The sequence below is a fragment of the Oncorhynchus gorbuscha genome, linkage group LG06 (assembly GCF_021184085.1).
Source record: "Oncorhynchus gorbuscha isolate QuinsamMale2020 ecotype Even-year linkage group LG06, OgorEven_v1.0, whole genome shotgun sequence".
Classification (NCBI taxonomy): Eukaryota; Metazoa; Chordata; class Actinopteri; order Salmoniformes; family Salmonidae; genus Oncorhynchus; species Oncorhynchus gorbuscha.
Genome location: NC_060178.1, coordinates 105,236,378 through 105,259,632, shown reverse-complemented (window position 1 = coordinate 105,259,632; position 23,255 = coordinate 105,236,378). Strand labels below are relative to the sequence as shown.

Here is a 23,255-nt window from a genome sequence, read left to right as displayed (position 1 = left end):
CGGTCAACAGCACTGCCCCCCCCCCCCCCCCCACAGCAACTCGCCCAAGCCTTCCCCATTTCTCCTTCTCCCAAATCCAGTCAGCTGATGTTCTGAAAGAGCTGCAAAATCTGGTTCCCTACAAATCAGCCGGGCTAGACAATTTGGACCCTTTCTTTCTAAAATTATCTGCCAAAATTGTTGCCACCCCTATTACTAGCCTGTTCAACCTCTCTTTCGTGTCGTCTGAGATTCCCAAAGATTGGAAAGCAGCTGCGGTCATCCCCCTCTTCAAAGGGGGGGACACTCTTGACCCAAACTGCTACAGACCTATATCTATACTACCCTGCCTTTCTAAGGTCTTCGAAAGCCAAGTCAGCAAACAGATTACCGACCATTTCGAATCTCACCATACCCTCTCTGCTATGCAATCTGGTTTCGGAGCTGGTCATGGGTGCACCTCAGCCACGCTCAAGGTCATAAGCGATATCTTAACCGCCATCGATAAGAAACATTACTGTGCAGCCGTATTCATTAATCTGGCCAAGGCTTTCGACTCTGTCAATCACCACATCCTCATATGCAGACTCGACAGCCTTGGTTTATCAAATGATGGCCTGGTTCACCAACTACTTCTCTGGTAGAGTTCAGTGTGTCAAATCAGAGGGTCTGTTGTCCGGACCTCTGGCAGTATGGGGCTCCCACAGGGTTCAATTCTTGGACCGACTCTCTTCTCTGTATACATCAATGATGTCGCTCTTGCTGCTGGTGAGTCTCTGATCCACCTCTATGCAGACGACACCATTCTGTATACTTCTGGCCCTTCTTTGGACACTGTGTTAACAACCCTCCAGGCAAGCTTCAATGCCATACAACTCTCCTTCCGTGGCCTCCAATTGCTCTTAAATACAAGTAAAACTAAATGCATGCTCTTCAACCGATCGCTGCCTGCGCATGCCCGCCTGTCCAACATCACTACTCTGGATGGCTCTGACAACTATAAATACCTAGGTGTCTGGTTATACTGTAAAGTCTCCTTCCAGACCCACATCAAACATCTCCAATCAAAGTTAAATCTAGAATTGGCTTCCTATTTCGCAACAAAGCATCCTTCATTCATGCTGCCAAACATACCCTTGTAAAACTGACCATCCTACCAATCCTCGACTTCGGCGATGTCATTTACAAAATAGCCTCCAATACCCTACTCAACAAATTGGATGCAGTCTATCACAGTGCCATCCGTTTTGTCACCAAAGCCCCATATACTACCCACCATTGCGACCTGTACGCTCTCGTTGGCTGGCCCTATCTTATCTCTAAGTTATCTCTAACAGGCATTTGTTATCTCTAACAGGCAGTAGTTATCTCTAACAGGCAGTAGTTATCTCTAACAGGCAGTAGTTATCAACAACTTTTTTGGTCTTGTTACTGTTTTTAGACCACACATGAATGGGTATGTTCCTTATTCCTTATCACCATGTCACAAATCTCACTTTCACTGCGGGGTGATTCTCCCCTCAAGGACCTGATCTCTGCTCACTACTGATTATTTACGAGTTAATTTAAGTGACCTCATGTTCTATTATGTTAAAATCCAGACCTGATGCAACTCAACCCTCCCTCTGCCCCTTTATAAGTCCAGACACACACTCCCTCTCTTTCAGCAGTCCCCACCATAAACAGTTACTGCACATCTGGCAAAAATGTATTATTGCATTTGCCAATTTTCAGTTTATGCCTTTAAAATAAATAAAGACTGATATTCCTAAATATATATATAGCATTCTCTTCTGACGAACACCGCATCATATCTCCCCATTTCACTGTCACTGAATACTGCATGTCACCTATTCAAAACCACTTCACACCTTATTTTATATCATTTTGTAGCTTTCGCCAATACATTTGCTAACTCATGTTGTTTTCTCCCACTTGAATGTAATCCTGTACCCAATAATTTCTTACAGCAGACAGGCTAGTAAATGGGATTGAAAGAGTACATGCACAGTTGGCACTGTGCTAACAAACTAACAACAGACACGCTAACAACAAGCTAGCAGTCAAATTTACAACAAGCTACTGTAGCAGACTAGCTAACAACAGCTAGCTGACACACTAACAACAAGCTAGCTGACACACTAACAACAAGCTAGCAGGCAAGCTAACAACAAAGCAAACATAAAGCCATCCAGATGGGGCATAGTAATCCACTCAAGGTCAAACAAGCTCATAGTTTTTACAAATATAGCTGTGTCTTATATCCCAGGTAGGCATATGATCAAATACTTATGATGTCATATATCACAAAACAGGATCAGTAGCAAGATAAGTAGCTTATAAAGAGTAGTAATTTATATAGTTGAACAGACATTGAACAAACATTGAACAAACAAAGTCCTCTGCAGCATTGAAACCCCGCCAGTTAGGAGGGCTTCTGAATCACCGAGACCTCCCCTCTGCAGGGGTTGTCGATTTAAGTACAAAGTAGGGCACTTTGCATGTGATGTGTGTTGCCTTGCATGGTTACGACATGCAACGGCCCTGTACCAGTCTGCATGCTGCTTAACGAATGTCTTCCTTTTCCTCTTTCTCCTTCCGCCCATTCGTCCATCTGCTTGCAGAAGACAACCGTGTTGAAGGTGGGTATTCAATTTTCTCTTTTCTTCGTCATGGTTTTTATCATCTTTCCTCTGTGATTTATTCACTGAAACCATGCTGTGGTTCTCATGGCTTAACATACTGTATTTCATGGGGAAATTGTTTTAAAATGTGCTACTGAAATGGTGTTAATGTGCTACTGAAATGGTGTTAAAATGTGCTACTGAAATGGTAAGTCGGCTCCATATGTTTTTCTCATTTGTGTTTCTGAGTAGATGTTGTTGCAAAATGTGCTCGGTCATTGGTTCAGGAGAAACGAGTGGTTTGGGATAATTAAATGATGCTTCAGAAAAGTTAGCTGTTCTTAAAGACACTATTTATCATGATCCTGATGACAAAATGTGGAACATTCACTTATGTTGATGTAGTTGTTACTATTCTTGAAATCTCCCATAGATGTTAATGTTAATGAATATCAGTGAATGTTTTGGCAAAAGTTGAGCTAAGTACAGTGCCTTTCGGAAGGTATTCAGACACCTTGACTTTTTCTAAAATTGATTAAATAAAAACTAATCCTTAGCAATCTACACACAATACCCCATAATGACAAAATGAAAACAGGTTTATAGCAATTTTATCAAATATAGAATAATTAGAAAACAGAAATAACTTATTTAAATAAGTAGTCATACCTGTTGATATGAGATTCGAAATTGAGCTCAGGTTCATTGATCAGCCTAGAGATTATTCTACAACTTGATTGGAGTCCACCTGTGGTAAATCCAATTGATTGGACAACATTTGGAAAGGCACACACCTGTCTATATAAGGTCCCACAGTTGACAGTGCATGTCACAGCAAAAAAAACAAGCCATGAGGTTGAAGGAATTGTCCGTAGAGCTCCGAGACAGGATTGTGTCGAGGAACAGATATCGGGAAAAGTACCAAATTAATTCTGCAGCATTGAAGGTCTCCAAGCACACAGTGCATCATTCTTAAATGGAAGAAGTTTGGAATCTCTATGACTCTTCCGAGTGCTGGCCGCCCGGCCAAACTGAACAATTGGGAGAGAAGAGCCTTGGTCAGGGAGGTGACCAAGAACCCGATGGTCACTCTGACAGAGCTCTAGAGTTATGGTAGAGGGATTTGGGCATGTTTTTCAGTGGCAGGGACTGGAAGGCAAAGATGAACAGAGCAAAGTATATAGTGATCCTTAATAAAAACCTGCTCCAGAATTGTCAGAACCTCAGACTGGGACGAAGTTTCACCTTCTAACAGGACAATGACCCAAAGCACACAGCCAAGACAAAGCAGGAGTGGCTTTGGGACAAGTTTCTGAATGTCCTTGGGTGGCCAAGCCAGACCCAGAAGTTGAACCCGATTTTAACATCTCTGGAGAGAACTAAAAATAGCTGTGCAGCGATGCTCCCCAACAGAGCTTGAGAGGATCTGCAGAGAAGAATGGAAGAAACTCCCCAAATACAAGCTTGAGGCTGTAGTCACTGCCAAAGGTACTTCAACAAAGTACTGAGTAAAGGGTCTAAATACTTATGTAAATGAATACATATGTCAATTTCAGTTTTTTTTTAAATTATAAATTAGCGTTGTGTGTAGATTGATGAGGGGAAAAAAATGATTTAATCAATTTTAGAATTAGGTTTTATTGTAACAAAATGTGGGAAAAAGTCAAGGGGTCTGAACACTTTCTGAAGGCAATGTATGTTAAGATTAGTATTTAGGCTACTACTACACTGTTAAACTATGCCTTGGATCTCTCACTGGTTTGAAATACATTTTCTCCAGGTTATTGTTGATACATTACATAAGTGAATGGTATGGAAGGGACAGGACAAACATTTTATGGTTTCTGCAAGCTGCGGGAAGTAGACAATAGTCTGTTCCCATTTACAAGGAGATAGCAGTGTCATAGTGAACAACTGAATACAACTTTAAAGAACAAACTCTGAACTGAACACTAAATAATGTCTTTACTTACAATAGTGTCTTTCATCTTTGCATTAAGGAGGGGAAAATGACCCGACCCTGCCCAATCAAATTGCTTTATATAACTGATAATATTATTATGCAAATACTCTGTTTGGATTTTTGAAAGTTAATGTAGAAAAATTTGGATCCGTTGTAAGAGATTCACATCGCAAAACCTTGTTCAAGTCAGGCCATTGCTTTAGGGGCAGGTAGGTACAGCAGGTGGAACTGGTTGAGCATTCTGAGAGGAGGCTCATCTTGGACAAATGGAACCTCAACTAACCTACAATTATTACAGTTAATTTAACTAAAGCAAGTCTGACTGATTATGCATTGCAACCTCTCTCTTGGTTGGAAACATGCTCAACACCCTAACCCAACCTTGTCTGACTGTACCCCATCCTCACTCTCTGTCCCCCTTCGCCCCTACACTGACTCCCCAACACCTCCCAAAATACCACAGGCATCTACCAAACACAGATGCCTGTCTGTCGGTTTGACCTACAGTAGGATATGTCCCAAATGAAAACCCTATTCCCTATATAGTGCACTACTTTGGCAAGGGCTCATAGGACTCTGGTCATCCAGTAGTGGTCTATAAAGAGAATATGGTGCTATTTGGGAGGCAGCCCTAGCCTTTCCGTGATCCCCTGTTTCTCTGCTGACTTTGCTCTTGTTTTCCTTTAAGGTCTGGCACACTTGATGATGGGCGACCAAGGTATGGGCTCTGTTTCTTTGGTCCCTCCCCCCATGTGCTCCATACAAATACTTATTTGTACTCTTACCGCTGGCTGGGGTACTCTGGGCTTTTAAATCTGCTTTTCAGATCTGCTTTGCAACAGTGAATGACTTGGTTTGTCTTGATCCCCCCCCTCGAATCATCGCCTCAAATCAGCACATACTTTTCTTGCCAGTATGTTTCAAACTCTTCTTCATTCTCATTTGGCCGGCTGTTTCATCATGCTATCATGCTGTGATTCATTTCAATGTGATGATAAAAACCAAAACAAAACATGCTGAAGGTAATTCATGATTGTGATGTAGCTACTATAGGGCATCAGACCCCCTCTATATTGCCCCTGCTGCTGGAATGCTTTAGCAGTCAGACAGTGAGCCACAGTGAGTTAGATGATTGAAAACCTCTCTCCATTTCTAAGGCAGTCTTTCTTTGCATCCCAAATGGCACCCTATTCCCTGTGTAGTGTGCTACTGTTAACTAAGGCCCAGGGTGCCTTTTAGGAAACATAGTCTGACTCATATTCTCCACAGCAGTCTGGTTGATCTCCCAGCATGCAGTACTCAGTCTGAGCCGGAAATGAAATATTGCTCACTTGAATCCCCCCCCACACACACACATACTAACACTCCCACCAGCATTCCATCATGCCATCCTTTCTTCAATCTCTTACCTCATCTTGGATATGATATTCATCCCATTGTGTCTCTCAGTGTGTCCCCAATCAATGGCACCTTATTCCCTATATAGTGCACTTATTTTGAACAGGGAATAGGGAAAAGGGTTCAATTTGGGATGCACCCACTCTGTGTTCTTCGGTCCTTCTTCCCTGTCTGTCAGTATGACCATGACACTTATCGCTGTCTTTCCTTCCTCTCTTCCTCCTCTTGTCTGGAAACTGCGTTCTACCATGGAACATTCCATCAACTATCCTAGGTAGTAAAGGTACTCTCCACACTTTACTTCCTCAAACTCCAAGTGGTCATGGCTGCCTCAAATCCGCTGTCTGTGGCCTTATATGGTAGTCACATGACAGTCTAAAGTTCACTGTCTGTGGCGTTATATGCTGATTTCATTAAGCATGTAAAGTCATGAGCATAATTGCATTGCTTTATGTTGCTACTATTTAAAATGTATGTGTGTCACGGTACCCAAGGTAGGTCACTGCTTAATACTTTGCGGTCAGCTCACGCTTTTCGATGAGGAGTGGATTGTTTCATTTCTGCTTGATGCATTAAGACCATAAAGACATTCACAAAGGGGGATATGTGATGTCCACTCCACTCTGCTTGTACCTGATGCCAGTGCAGCCCTGACCACCGGTAATGCTTCATCTTTTTCAACGTATTGATGGGTAATGGGGTGTGATGAGTTAAAGGCTATATCTGGCCCCAGTGTCTGACCAACCTGAGTGTTGTGGGCAGTGGGCAATGGGCTGGGCACCCCATGGGCTGGGAAGCACCTTGTCCTGGCTGGCTGTGCTGCTGTGCTGCTGTGCCGCTCTCCACAGAGGGTAAGTGGACCTCTGATCTCTGCCCGTTTGCCTCTCCTACCCAGGGCTCAGGGAAAGAGAAGGTTGGCTTCGAAGGTCCCTACTGAGCATTCCAGGTAAACAGCTTTGCTTTGTTCATTTGATTCCTTACCAGTTGAATCATTGGATCATTCAAGACTAGCAGGTCTAAAGGGCAAGTCACCGTTTGGTTTGTTTGTTTCATCCATAGGAGTTATGTTATGTGACATGTCCTGCCGCGTTAGCTGGATTGACAGTCTTCAATGAAAGACAATGTTCATATCTCAGCAGCTTGTAGATTGTGTGGGTGAAAATGTATGTGGGTGAAAATATGAATGATAATTCAGCAAGTTATGAGTATCTGTAGGGATATGTGTATTTTAGGCATAAATTAGTTTGAAGGCATGACCTTTGACATTATAGGAATCGTGGGACTGTAAAATTCCATTCCAGTGTTCCATTTCCATTCTAAATAAATTATTTTCATGTTATCACCTGTAATCACCTGTAATATTGTCAACAAGCTCTCAGTCTCACAGCAAAATTAGCCATTCATCCATGTTTATCAAATGTTTATTAAATCAAGTGTTTAAGCTAACGTTTAGACATTATCTCTACATTTTTAAGGTTACGGTTAAGTTCAGGCATTAACCTTGGGATAGGCTTAAAACATAAATATAAAAAACAACTTTCTATTGCTGTATTTGAGCATGCAACCTTTCACACTCGAGGCAGATGCTTACAAAACCTACTTGAAGGTAAAGAGCTCACTGTTGCCCCTAGTGGCCGGTTTACACGTCATCTCCCAACGTCCTCAGACATGGATGGATGTCAAATTCTTACTTGTATCACGGGTGACCTGGCTGAACACTGTAGCATTACTGTCTAAGTACGCCAGGTAAGAGGTGTGTTTATGAAAATAAGTGAGCATGGTACAATGAAAATTGAAAGTCAAATCAAATTAGTTTGTACAGGTAAGTAGACACCATATCCATAAATTAATCAAGTGTATGAGGAACCATTTCAGATGTCTGTGATTTGGAGCTATCTTTCCATTGCCTGCAGTACATCAATATTTTTCACTGTGATTTTATATCTAGGTACATTACACACGCTTGAACATGATTGGGATATAAAACACACACAGAGTAGACATTTTGTACTTTCCTTTAATCACTCAGGGCAACAGTGCAAAGATCAACTACCCTTCACGAAGGTAAGTGCTATTTATTTGGTAATGGCGGTTCAGGTTGTGTGGCCGTTCATAGAGATTGGATGATTACATTTTTTAGGGCCCATCTTGTTTTGCTCTTTTCTCTGAATATTGAAAAGGTCAAATGAGCTTTTTCTGATATTGCTTAAACACATGGTCTGCAAGTGTAACAGAGTTAAGAACGAACATTATGATCACTCCACAGCTATCTTGAAATGTCACGGATGGAGCTATCCAATCGGTAACTTTTGGGTGGCTCAAGCCATTGGAATGTTATCAAGGAGGTGCGGTCACGTGTGTTGGGAAGCAGAGGATCACTGGTTTGAGCCCAGTATGGGGCAGTCGTACAGTGGAGGAAGCTAAGCTGTTTGCAGGCAATCCCTCATGCCTGTAAAACTGAATGACAGGGTGCTTTCAGACTCCGATCTGCCCTAGGAATGGGATGTTGCCTCTAAAACTGAATGAAATGATGTTTAGAGAGTCTGAGTATCTGCCCTAGGAATGGGATGTTGCCTCTAAAACTGAGTGAAATGATGTTTAGAGAGTCTGAGTATCTGCCCTAGGAATGGGATGTTGCCTCTAAAACTGAATGAAATGATGTTTAGAGAGTCTGAGTATCTGCCCTAGGAATGGGATGTTGCCTCTAAAACTGAATGAAATGATGTTTAGAGAGTCTGAGTATCTGCCCTACGAATGGGATGTTGCCTCTAAAACTGAATGAAATGATGCTTAGAGAGTCTGAGTATCTACCCTAGGAATGGGATGTTGCCTCTAAAACTGAATGAAATGATGCTTAGAGAGTCTGAGTATCTGCCCTGGGAATGGGATGAGATTTCCAATGCTCAAGTCTGGTTGTAATAGCACAATGCTGCTTAAATAAACAAAGCTATTATTATTAGGCAAGTCAGTTAAGAACAGATTCTTATTTCCAATGATGGCCTACACTGGCCAAACACGGATGATGCAAGGCTAATTGTGCGCCACCCTATGGGACTCCCAATCACAGCCGGTTGTGATACAGCCTCGATTCAAACCAGGTTGTCTGTAGTGACACCTCTAGCACTGAGATGCAGTGCCTTAGACCGTGCCACTCGGATGAAGGTTCTTTTTTGGGGTTTTTGTGATAATGGTACACCTACCATGACATGTTTGTAAGACCGACACCTTGGCATCTTGCCACATTTTACGCAGAAAAATAACATTTTAAGGATATGTCAAGTCTAAACCAATGAGTCATGAGGTGTACTGTAGGTCTACGGCTTCAAAACTGTAGGATGTGACGTACTGTAGACTACGCATGGCAAGCTCATCATAATGTGACGTACGGTAGACTATACGCACGGCAAGCTCATCATAATGTGATGTACTGTAGACTATACACACGGCTAGCTCATCAGGATGTGATGTACTGTAGACTATACACACGGCTAGCTCATCATAATGTGATGTACTGTAGACTATACACACGGCTAGCTCATCATAATGTGACGTACGGTAGACTATACGCACGGCAAGCTCATCATAATGTGATGTACTGTAGACTATACACAAGGCTAGCTCATCATAATGTGATGTACTGTAGACTATACACACGGCTAGCTCATCAGGATGTGATGTACTGTAGACTATACACACGGCTAGCTCATCATAATGTGATGTACTGTAGACTATACACAAGGCTAGCTCATCATAATGTGATGTACTGTAGACTATACACACGGCTAGCTCATCAGGATGTGATGTACTGTAGACTATACACACGGCTAGCTCATCATAATGTGACGTACTGTAGACTATACACACGGCTAGCTCATCAGGATGTGATGTACTGTAGACTATACACACGGCAAGCTCATCAGGATGTGATGTACTGTAGACTACGCATGGCAAGCTCATCATAATGTGACGTACTGTAGACTATACACACGGCTAGCTCATCAGGATGTGATGTACTGTAGACTATACACACGGCTAGCTCATCAGGATGTGACGTACTGTAGACTATACACACGGCTAGCTCATCATAATGTGATGTACTGTAGACTATACACACGGCAAGCTCATCAGGATGTGATGTACTGTAGACTATACACACGGCAAGCTCATCAGGATGTGATGTACTGTAGACTATACACACGGCTAGCTCATCAGGATGTGATGTACTGTAGACTATACACACGGCTAGCTCATCAGGATGTGATGTACTGTAGACTATACACACGGCTAGCTCATCATAATGTGACGTACTGTAGACTATACACACGGCTAGCTCATCAGGATGTGATGTACTGTAGACTATACACACGGCAAGCTCATCAGGATGTGATGTACTGTAGACTACGCATGGCAAGCTCATCATAATGTGACGTACTGTAGACTATACACACGGCTAGCTCATCAGGATGTGATGTACTGTAGACTATACACACGGCTAGCTCATCAGGATGTGACGTACTGTAGACTATACACACGGCTAGCTCATCATAATGTGATGTACTGTAGACTATACACACGGCAAGCTCATCAGGATGTGATGTACTGTAGACTATACACACGGCAAGCTCATCAGGATGTGATGTACTGTAAACTATACACACGGCTAGCTCATCAGGATGTGATGTACTGTAGACTATACACACGGCTAGCTCATCAGGATGTGATGTACTGTAGACTATACACACGGCAAGCTCATCAGGATGTGATGTACTGTAGACTATACACACGGCTAGCTCATCAGGATGTGACGTACTGTAGACTATACGTATGGCTAGCTCATCATAATGTGATGTACTCCCTGACTTCCGGCGCCGACTGAGATGGCCGCCTCGCTTCGCGTTCCTAGGAAACTATGCAGTTTTTTGTTTTTTTACGTGTTATTTCTTACATTAGTACCCCAGGTCATCTTAGGTTTCATTACATACAGTCGAGAAGAACTACTGAATATAAGATCAGCGTCAACTCACCATCAGTACGACCAAGAATATGTTTTCCGCGACGCGGATCCTGTGTTCTGCCTTACAAACAGGACAACGGAATGGATCGCATGCAGCGACCCAAGGAAACGACTCCGAAAAAGAGGGAAACGCGGCGGTGTTCTGGTCAGACTCCGAAAAAGGGCACATCGCGCACCACTTCCCAGTATTCTTCTTGCCAATGTCCAGTCTCTCGACAACAAGGTTGATGAAATCCGAGCAAGGGTGGCATTCCAGAGGGATATCAGAGACTGCAACGTTCTCTGCTTTACGGAGACATGGCTTACTGGGAAAACGCTATCCAGGGCGGTACAGCCAACGGGTTTCTCCACGCATCGCGCCGACAGAAACAAACATCTCTCTGGTAAGAAGAGTGGAGGGGGCGTATGCCTCATGACTAACGGGACATGGTGTGATGAAGGAAACATACAGGAACTCAAATCCTTCTGTTCACCTGATTTAGAATTCCTCACAATCAAATGTAGACCGCATTATCTTCCAAGAGAATTCTCTTCGATTATAATCACAGCCGTATATATCCCCCCCAAGCAGACACATCGATGGCTCTGAACGAACTTTATTTAACTCTTTGCAAACTGGAAAACATTTATCCGGAGGCTGCATTCATTGTAGCTGGGGATTTTAACAAAGCCAATCTGAAAACAAGACTCCCTAAATTTTATCAGCATATCGATTGCGCAACCAGGGGTGGTAAAACCTTGGATCACTGTTACTCTAACTTCCGCGACGCATATAAGGCCCTGCCCCGCCCCTTTCGGAAAAGCTGACCACGACTCCATTTTGCTGATCCCTGCCTACAGGCAGAAATTAAAACAAGAGGCTCCCACGCTGAGGTCTGTCCAACGCTGGTCAGACCAAGCTGACTCTACACTCCAAGACTGCTTCCATCACGTGGACTGGGACATGTTTCGTATTGCGTCAGATGGGAATATTGACGAATACGCTGATTCGGTGTGCGAGTTCATTAGAACGTGCAACGTAACCAGAAAGATGTCAGTTCCCTTTTAATAGCAACAACTGATACAAAAACATTCCCTAACCAGAAACCGTGGATTGATGGCAGCATTCGCAAGTGAAAACTGAAATGTCTTGCGAACCACTGCTTTTAATCAGGGCAAGGTGTCTGGCAACATGACTGAATACAAACAGTGCAGCTATTCCCTCCGTAAGGCTATCAAACAAGCTAAGCGCACTCAGTACAGAGACAAAGTGGAATCTCAATTCAATGGCTCAGACACAAGAGGCATGTGGCAGGGTCTACAGTCAATCACGGACTACAAGATGAAATCCAGCCCAGTCACGGACCAGGATGTCTTGCTCCCAGGCAGACTAAATAACTTTTTTACCCGCTTTGAGGACAATACAGTGCCACTGACACGGCCTGCAACGGAAACATGCAGTCTCTTCACTGCAGCCGAGGTGATTAAGACATTTAAACGTGTTAACTTCAAGGCTGCAGGCCCAGACGGCATCCCCAGCCGCGCCCTCCGAGCATGCGCAGACCAGCTGGCCGGTGTGTTTACGGACATATTCAATCAATCCCTATACCAGTCTGCTGTTGATTAACCGCCCCGTAGCACTCACTTCCGTCACATGGAGTGCTTTGAGAGACTAGTCAAGGACCATATCACCTCCACCCTAGATGACACCCTAGACCCACTCCAATTTGCTACCGCAAATAGGTCCACAGACGATGCAATCTCAACCCACACTGCACACTGCCCTAACCCACCTGGACAGAGGAATACCTATGTGAGAATGCTGTTCAGACTACAGCTCGGCATTCAACACCATAGTACCCTCCAAGCTCCGTCATCAAGCTCGAGAGGGTCTGAGGACTGCACAACGCCCTGTTACTGGACTTCCTGACACCTACACCCCAGGTGGTGAGGAAGGCCATAAAGCAACAACATCTCCTCTGATCCTCATCATCCACGGGGCCAGGTGCATCAAAGCTGGGACCGAGAGACTGCAGCTTCTATCTGAGCCATCCTGTTATAGCCACCACTAACATTGAGTGGCTGCTGCCAACTCACTCATGACACTGACCCAACCACATTTTAATAGATGGGAATTGATGGGAAATGATGTAAATATATCACTGTAAACAAAACCTAAGGAGATGATTGTGTTACTTACCCTACATTATTCATCTCATATAGTAGTATGTATATACTGTACTCTACAACATCGACTGCATCCTTATGTAACACATGTATCACTAGCCACTTTAACTATGCCACTTTGTTTACTTTGTCTACATACTCATCTCATATGTATATACTGTACTCAATACCATCTACTGTATGCTGCTCTGTACCATCACTCATTCATATATCCTTATGTACATGCAACTTATCCCCTTACACTGTGTATAAGACAGTAGTTTTGGAATTGTTAGTTAGATTACTTGTTGGTTATCACTGCATTGTCGGAACTCAGAAGCACAAGCATTTCGCTACACTCCATTAACATCTGCTAACCATGTGTATGTGACAAATAAATTTGATTTGATTTCAATTTGATTTCAACCACGAACCACTGCTAGCTATCATCAGGATGTGATGTACTGTAGACTATACACACGGCTAGCTCATCAGGATGTGATGTACTGTAGACTATACACACGGCTAGCTCATCAGGATGTGATGTTTACTTTGTACTGTAGATAGACTATACACACGGCTAGCTCATCATAATGTGATGTACTGTAGACAAATAAAATTTGATTTGATTTGATTTTGATTTGATTTGTAGACTATACACACGGCTAGCTCATCAGGATGTGATGTACTGTAGACTATACACACGGCTAGCTCATCAGGATGTGATGTACTGTAGACTATACACACGGCTGTATGTGACTATACACACGGCTAGCTCATCATAATGTGATGTACTGTAGACTATACACACGGCTAGCTCATCAGGATGTGATTTACTCCCTAAATAGTGCACTACAGACAGTACTAGCCTGGAGGTGGCAGAAGGCGAGCCATGGGGAGAGATGGAGAGAAGTGTTGACATAGCAGAAAACTGACACAACACACTGAGTCTAATTTTGGGCTTTCACCATGGAGTGTGTCCTCTGTCTCATACAGGGTGTGCGAACAGGTGTAGGATCACATCTACAGTACAGGGTTGTGAGGCTGTGAAGATCCAGCCCTTTCATCTGGTTTTATCTAATCAGATAACACTAGTACAACATGTTTGCACAGCCTTTAGCTAGGCCCCTACATTATCCATTCAGATACTAGCAGTTATTTGGTCATTGTAATAATGTAGTTACAACTTCGCAGGCCAGGTTAGCACACAGAACAGACAGGCCAGGCTAGCACACAGAACAGGCATGCCAGGTTAGCACACAAAACAGGCAGGCCAGGTTAGCACACAAAACAGGCAGGCCAGGTTAGCACACAAAACAGGCAGGCAGGCCAGGCTAGCACAGACATTTACATTACATTTAAGTCATTTAGCAGACGCTCTTATCCAGAGCGACCAGACCAGGCAGGCCAGGCTAGTACACAGACCAGACCAGGCAGCCCAGGCTAGCACACAGACCAGACCAGCCAGGCCAGGCTAGCACACAGACCAGACCAGCCAGGCCAGGCTAGCACACAGACCAGACCAGGCAGGCCAGGCTAGAAAAAGCTGTGTGTGATGATTTAGTGCACATAGAAATAACTTTTGTTAAATTCCCATGTACTGATTGAGAAATTTCACTTAAATGATTTCCATCCCATTTTCAACTCTACGGATGGTTTTGTTCCAGAAAATGTTGCTTGACCTATTTTGTTTTATCTGAAATTGCTTTTTCATACATTTAAATGTCTTATTTTCCCGCTCTTAGATCACTCTAAAGACTCACAACTTCTTTTGAAAAGAAAGCCTTGACTGTTGTGAGAGAGGAGATTGAGTGAATGCTTATGGAGGAATGTTGAGAACTCCAACATCAATATGATATATGTGGCTATGGAGAAAAATGTAATGCTGGTATGTAGTGTCAGTTGTAGCTCTGGTGTGGATGTTGCTGTAGTAGACTGATGGATGAATCATGACATTCTAAATCTCCAATATGCCACACTTCTCAGCATAAACCTAACTGTAGGAACTATAAACTTAAAACTAACTGGAGGAACTAGGAACTGAACCAGCTTCTCAACATAAACTTAACTTTAGGAACTTAACCCGGCTTCTCAACATAAACCCGACTGGAGGAACTAGGATATGAACCAGCATCTCAACATTAACCTAACTTTAGGAACTTAACCCGGCTTCTCAACATAAACCCGACTGGAGGAACTAGGATATGAACCAGCATCTCAACATTAACCTAACTTTAGGAACTTAACCCTGCTTCTCAACATAAACTCGACTGGAGGAACTAAGATCTGAACCGGCTTCTCACCTAACTGGAGGACCTAGGAAATGTGTACTTTGCCAGTCTTTACATATGGTGTCTTTTGAGACTGAGCTCTTATATTCGATGCAGTTCATGAGCACATAAAAAAAATAATAAAGAAACGAAGAAACTGTAACTGACTATATATTTCAACATATTCAGAACCTCATTGTCATAGTAAAGGCTATTAGCGAGTATGACCTTTCAGTCGGCCTGTCCATTTGAGTCCAAACCCGTCGGAATGATTTAACTAGAAGCCTCTCAACGTTTTACTGGCTTTCGTCCTAAATGACACCCTATTCCCTATATAGTGCACTACCATTGACCAGAGCCCTATGGGAAATGGTCAAAAGTAATGTAGCACTGAATAGGAAATAGTTTTATTTTGGACGCAGACACTGTTAAATTTATTTTAAAAGCTTTGCATCAATGATATCGTTCTGCATAGCGGATTACAGTTGTCATCATGGACTATGGCTTGATTTTGCTTAAGTACCGTATGCACTCAAATCCCCTTATTCTTCCTAAAGGTCCTTGTTGCAGTAGCGGTATGGTCTCAGAAGAATCCTTAAACCTCACTTCATATTTTACTTGGCTGTTATTTTCTTTGTAAGGCTGAAGAGAACACAGTGTGCGTAACAGGGAACCTGGAGAGTTTCCCTCTGAAGTGGGAGTTAGTCTTTAGTGCTCTGGCTGAAAACAGCAGTGGTCTTCATGGTGTTACTCTAACACAGAATAGTTGGGTGGTTTAATATGGAACTTTTTCCTACCACTGTCAGTGTGGTATGTGATGCCTTCAGTGCTTCTGAACCCCATGGGTCCCATGTTGATTACATCGTCAACCTTCAATTCAGAGATAATGAAAGGTCTGAGCACTTTGAGGCTTGCACTGTTTTATCATTCCTACCTTCCTGTACCTACTGTACCTGGCCCACTCTATAACCAGAGCAGTGTTTCGCTCTATCTAGCAAGGCACATTGATTTGATAGATTCAGAGGTGGTGTTAAACAAACACTGAAGCTGAGAAAAAGGGAAATGGAGATGGAGGAGATGCTGACTCCTGGGAGAGATACTGACTCCTGGAGGAGATACTGACTCCTGGGAGAGATACTGACTCCTGGAGGAGATACTGACTCCTGGGAGAGATACTGACTCCTGGAGGAGATACTGACTCCTAGGAGAGATACTAACTCCTGGAGAAGATACTGACTCCTTGAGTGGTGCTGAGAGGGAGAGGGAGGAGATGCTGACTCCTGGAGGAGATACTGCCTCCTGGAGGAGATACTGACTCCTGGGAGAGATACTGACTCCCGGGAGAGATACTGACTCCCGGAGGAGATACTGACTCCTGGGAGAGATACTGACTCCTAGGAGAGATACTGACTCCTGGAGGAGATACTGACTCCTGGAGGAGATACTGACTCCTTGAGTGGTGCTGAGAGGGAGAGGGAGGAGATGCTGACTCCTGGAGGAGATACTGACTCCTGGGAGAGATACTGACTCCTGGAGGAGATACTGACTCCTGGAGGAGATACTGACTCCTTGAGTGGTGCTGAGAGGGAGAGGGAGGAGATGCTGACTCCTGGAGGAGATACTGACTCCTGGGAGAGATACTGACTCCTGGAGGAGATACTGACTCCTGGGAGAGATACTGACTCCTGGGAGAGATACTGACTCCTGGGAGAGATACTGACTCCTGGGAGACATACTGACTCCTGGAGGAGATACTGCCTCCTGGAGGAGATACTGCCTCCTGGAGGAGATACTGCCTCCTGGAGGAGATACTGCCTCCTGGAGGAGATACTGACTCCTTGAGTGGTGCTGAGGAGGAGAGGGAGGAGATACTGACTCCTGGGAGAGATACTGACTACTGGAGGAGATACTGACTCCTTGAGTGGTGCTGAGAGGGAGAGGGAGGAGATACTGGGATACTCGATATCTCATTAAGCCACACACACATGCACACATCCTAGCTCCATTCTAACTCCAGGCCGACACAATTTACTTCACATAATTTCAATGATTGTTTTTGAATGACCCTTAACCCTCCTATTATGTTACGTGTCCTTTCCACGTTTGAGTTGTCTAAAATACTAGTTAATCTATCTTTCTCCATGAAATTAAATTACTTTTCCCCATTTAGGGTCATGAACCTAACTTCAAAATGTGGACACTGATGTGTTGTGGAATATCTGTGTAGATTGTGTATACAAGCATGATATTGTTGGTCATTTTGACCCGGGGGTTTTCATGTGTATAGATATTTGCACTGGTCCAAAATAAAAAAGTGTCTTTGAAGTATTTTGATTTGACTGGTTCTGGTTGCACTTTATTAATTATGTTTGGGTGAAAAGGAGCTTTCCCAAGCTTCTCCTTCGCATTGAGCAGCAGATCTCTGACACAGACACTCCAAAATGAGCTTCAAAAAGAAAATTATTGTTTGTGAGAAAGGAAATATAACAAAAAAATCTGAGTTAAAAAAAAAATCAAATGTTCTTGTTATTTCTTCTTTCTGAAAGGTCTGACAAGACAAAATAAAGTTTTGGCTGTTTTTACTTGATTCTTTGTCTGTCTTGAGTGTGTAACTGTGCGGGTCAATCTGACCCTTACCACAATGTACTTATTTTTTACTCAGCAAAGCACAAGGGTTAAAATATATGTAGTGTATATTGATGACAATAATATAAATTCCTCTCCTCCTAACCCTAAAGGAGAGGAAACAGGAGAGAGAGTGAGAATAGAAGAGTTGTATAGCACAAAATAAATATAATGTTGGAGTTGGATTGTTATGAGAGCAGCTCGGCTGCCTCTTCCTAGCTCGGACTGGTTCCTAGCTCGGACTGGTTCCTAGCTCGGACTGGTGTGGATCAATACTCCTGGTCGATGCCTGTTTTCGCACCCCAAATGGCACCCTATCCACTATACTGTATATTGCACTACTTTTGATGAGAGACTTATATGAATAGGGTGCCATTTGGGACTCACATTGTGACACTGCCCTGAAAATAAAGGGAGAATCTGAACAAAAATTGAAAAAATGGAGCCTCCACTTACTGTATGTCTGGATAAAAATCTATCCTCCACTTACTGTATATCTGGATAGGAATCTAAACTCCACTTACTGTATATCTGGATAGGAATCTAACCTCCACTTACTGTATATCTGGATAGGAATCTAACCTCCACTTACTGTATATCTAGATAGGAATCTTACTGTATATCTAGATAGGAATCTAACCTCCACTTACTGTATATCTGGATAGGAATCTAACCTCCACTTACTGTATATCTGGATAGGAATCTAACCTCCACTTATTGTAGATCTGGATAGGAATGTAACCTCCACTTACTGTATATCTGGATAGGAATCTATCATCCACTTACTGTAAATCTGGATAGGAATCTATCCTACACTTACTGTATATCTGGATAGAATCTATCCTTTTACTGTATATCTGGATAGGAATCCATCCTACACTTACTGTATATATGCATAGGAATCTACTCTCCACTTAGTGTATATCTGGATAGGAATCTATCCTACACTTACTGTATATCTGGATAGGAATATATCCTACACTTACTGTATATCTGGATAGGAATCTATCCTACACTTACTGTATATCTGGATAGGAATCTATCCTACACTTACTGTATATCTGGATAGAATCTATCCTTTTACTGTATATCTGCATAGGAATCTACCCTCCACTTAGTGTATATCTGGATAGGAATCTATCCTACACTTAGTGTATATCTGGATAGGAATCTATCCTACACTTACTGTATATCTGGATAGAATCTATCCTACACTTACTGTATATCTGGATAGGAATCTATCCTACACTTACTGTATATCTGCATAGGAATCTATCCTACACTTACTGTATATCTGGATAGAATCTATCCTTCATTTACTGTATATCTGCATAGGAATCTATCCTTCATTTACTGTATATCTGCATAGGAATCTATCCTACACTTACTGTATATCTGGATAGAATCTATCCTTCATTTACTGTATATCTGGATAGGAATCTATCCTACACTTACTGTACATCTGGATAGGAATATATCCTACACTTACTGTATATCTGGATAGGAATATATCCTACACTTACTGTATATCTGGATAGGAATCTATCCTACACTTACTGTATATCTGGATAGGAATCTATCCTACACTTACTGTATATCTGGATAGAATCTATCCTTTTACTGTATATCTGCATAGGAATCTACCCTTCACTTAGTGTATATCTGGATAGGAATCTATCCTACACTTAGTGTATATCTGGATAGGAATCTATCCTACACTTACTGTATATCTGGATAGAATCTATCCTACACTTACTGTATATCTGGATAGGAATCTATCCTACACTTACTGTATATCTGGATAGAATCTATCCTTCATTTACTGTATATCTGCATAGGAATCTATCCTACACTTACTGTATATCTGGATAGAATCTATCCTTAATTTACTGTATATCTGGATAGGAATCTATCCTACACTTACTGTACATCTGGATAGGAATCTAACCTCCTCTTACTGTATATCTGGATAGGAATCTTTCCTACACTTACTGTATATCTGGATATGAATCTAACCTCCTCTTACTGTATATCTGGATAGGAATCTAACCTCCTCTTACTGTATATCTGGATAGGAATCTAACCTCCTCTTACTGTATATCTGGATTGGAATCTAACCTCCACTTACTGTATATCTGGATAGGAATCTATCCTCCCCTTACTGTATATCTGGATAGGAATCTAACTTCCACTTACTGTATTACTTATTGTATACCTGGATAGGAATCTAACCTTTTATTTTCTCGTTTCTTCCCTTTTTGTCTTCATTTTTCTTCCTGGTTTTTCGATGGTTGACATTGTGCCTTGATTGTGAAGGAGAATTACCATCATGCACATTACAAGATCTTATCTTATTATCCTTTGGCGCCTGGAATGATACCACAAAAACTTTACCCCTACCTACATGTACAGTTTCCATCGACTTACCTGTACCCCTTCACATTGACTACCAGAACTCCCTGTATTTAGCCTCGTTATTGTTACTTTATTGTGTTACTTCATATTTTATTTTTTACTTTACTTTATTTAGTAAATATTTTCTTATCTCTTTTTCTTGAACATCGTTAAAGGATTGTGAGTAAGCATTTCACGATAAGGTTGTATTCAACCTGCTATATTCAGCACGTGACAAATACAATTTGATTTGTCACTGTTCACTGTGCCATGTGAGACAGGCAGTAGGGCTGTTCACTGTGCCATGTGAGACAGACAGTAGGGCTGTTCACTGTGCCATGTGAGACAGACAGTAGGGCTGTTCACTGTGCCATGTGAGACAGACAGTAGGGCTGTTCACTGTGCCATGTGAGACAGACAGTAGGGCTGTTCACTGTGCCATGTGAGACAGACAGTAGGGCTGTTCACTGTGCCATGTGAGACAGGCAGTAGGGCTGTTCACTGTGCCATGTGAGACAGGCAGTAGGGCTGTTCACTGTGCCATGTGAGACAGGCAGTAGGGCTGTTCACTGTGCCATGTGAGACAGGCAGTAGGGCTGTTCACTGTGCCATGTGAGACAGACAGTAGGGCTGTTCACTGTGCCATGTGAGACAGGCAGTAGGGCTGTTCACTGTGCCATGTGAGACAGACAGTAGGGCTGTTCACTGTGCCATGTGAGACAGACAGTAGGGCTGTTCACTGTGCCATGTGAGACAGACAGTAGGGTGGTTCACTGTGCCATGTGAGACAGGCAGTAGGGCTGTTCACTGTGCCATGTGAGACAGACAGTAGGGCTGTTCACTGTGCCATGTGAGACAGGCAGTAGGGCTGTTCACTGTGCCATGTGAGACAGACAGTAGGGCTGTTCACTGTGCCATGTGAGACAGGCAGTAGGGCTGTTCACTGTGCCATGTGAGACAGACAGTAGGGCTGTTCACTGTGCCATGTGAGACAGACAGTAGGGCTGTTCACTGTGCCATGTGAGACAGACAGTAGGGTGGTTCACTGTGCCATGTGAGACAGGCAGTAGGGCTGTTCACTGTGCCATGTGAGACAGACAGTAGGGCTGTTCACTGTGCCATGTGAGACAGGCAGTAGGGCTGTTCACTGTGCCATGTGAGACAGGCAGTAGGGCTGTTCACTGTGCCATGTGAGACAGACAGTAGGGCTGTTCACTGTGCCATGTGAGACAGACAGTAGGGCTGTTCACTGTGCCATGTGAGACAGGCAGTAGGGCTGTTCACTGTGCCATGTGAGACAGGCAGTAGGGCTGTTCACTGTGCCATGTGAGACAGACAGTAGGGCTGTTCACTGTGCCATGTGAGACAGACAGTAGGGCTGTTCACTGTGCCATGTGAGACAGACAGTAGGGCTGTTCACTGTGCCATGTGAGACAGGCAGTAGGGCTGTTCACTGTGCCATGTGAGACAGGCAGTAGGGCTGTTCACTGTGCCATGTGAGACAGACAGTAGGGCTGTTCACTGTGCCATGTGAGACAGACAGTAGGGCTGTTCACTGTGCCATGTGAGACAGGCAGTAGGGCTGTTCACTGTGCCATGTGAGACAGACAATAGGGCTGTTCACTGTGCCATGTGAGACAGGCAGTAGGGCTGTTCACTGTGCCATGTTAGACAGACATTAGGGCTGTTCACTGTGCCATGTGAGACAGACAGATCAGAAAGAAGAAAGAGTAGTCTCAAGGCAGCAAGTCATCTTTTAGGAATATTTTTGTTGCTCACTGTCCTCCTGCCTGTGCAATGCCGTAAATGAATTCAAACCTATACCTGTTGCCTTGGAAATCGAGGGGATCTCAATGAGCCTTGTCCTACCATTCATTATTATTTCAAATTCATTTTGAATTTAAATAGTCCAATTGTGTACACGGTTCTTTGGAAAGTAGTTAGACATTGATTTTGAGTTCTGTACCCCGTTGAAACCATTTCCTCAGGTTTTGTTTTGTAGAGGATGTGGAGGATGTGTTTGCAATGAGGCATGCAGGGAAATGGCAAGGCTCCCTGTGAGAAAATTGAATTGTCCATCTCCAATTGTGTTTCCCTGCCCTGGAATATACACCTGGGTCAGTGGCAATTTGTCTCAAGAGGTATACACACACACACACTGTAGGCCTGCACCAAAAGTCATTACGCATGGCACAGTGAACAGCCCTACTGAAGACCAACATCTCCTGAGTGACAGAACCATTCTTTAACTGGGAGACTTTCACCCCAGCCATGCATTTCCCCTCTCCTTTTCCAACTTGAGGCAACTGAGGGACAAAACCAGTCTTTTAAAGTGACCCTAATTTTCTTCCTCTCTATCTCTGTTCTCCGTCTTTTCCCCTCCATTTTGTCCCTGTTGTTCCACCATCCTTTCTCCAACTTTCTCTTTCAGCTAAACTCTCAATACCTTAAAGAAATTGCCGCTTGAATCATGAGTTTCAGAACTGAGCAAAAGCGCTACAGGATTTGAATACCCGAAGGCCACGATTCATATTTTCATACGCTGTTGAAACTCACTCACTCACTCACTCACTCACTCACTCACTCACTCACTCACTCACTCACTCACTCACTCACTCACTCACTCACTCACTCACTCACTCACTCACTCACTCACTCACTCACTCACTCACTCACTCACTCACTCCCCTCTTGATGCAGAGCCCAACCTAGACAATTAAACATCTTAGTTGGGAAGTCCCCTATATGGGGAAATTTGACCGGTTCCCACAAACATTTTGTTCGTCAAAGTGCTCTGTGTACGTCACATGGTCCCCATGCCTTATAACACCAGAAAGCTGTCT

The 23,255-nt window shown here is 43.2% G+C and overlaps 1 protein-coding gene across 9 annotated transcripts in view; it reads left to right on the top strand.

The window, feature by feature from the left end:
* LOC124038645 (neurexin-1a-like) overlaps positions 1 to 23,255 on the top strand; it is an 819,670-nt gene that overhangs the window by 58,579 nt on the left and 737,836 nt on the right. For 5 of the 9 annotated variants that reach the window (XM_046354744.1, XM_046354740.1, XM_046354738.1 and 2 more), the window contains exons 3-4: positions 2,604 to 2,621; positions 5,255 to 5,284. In XM_046354744.1, the coding sequence (XP_046210700.1) occupies positions 2,604 to 2,621; positions 5,255 to 5,284 (48 nt within the window). Of the gene's footprint in view, positions 1 to 2,603; positions 2,622 to 5,254; positions 5,285 to 6,859; positions 6,911 to 23,255 lie in introns of all 9 variants that reach the window. The other 4 variants (XM_046354736.1, XM_046354739.1, XM_046354735.1 and 1 more) reach the window with 1 other exon arrangement.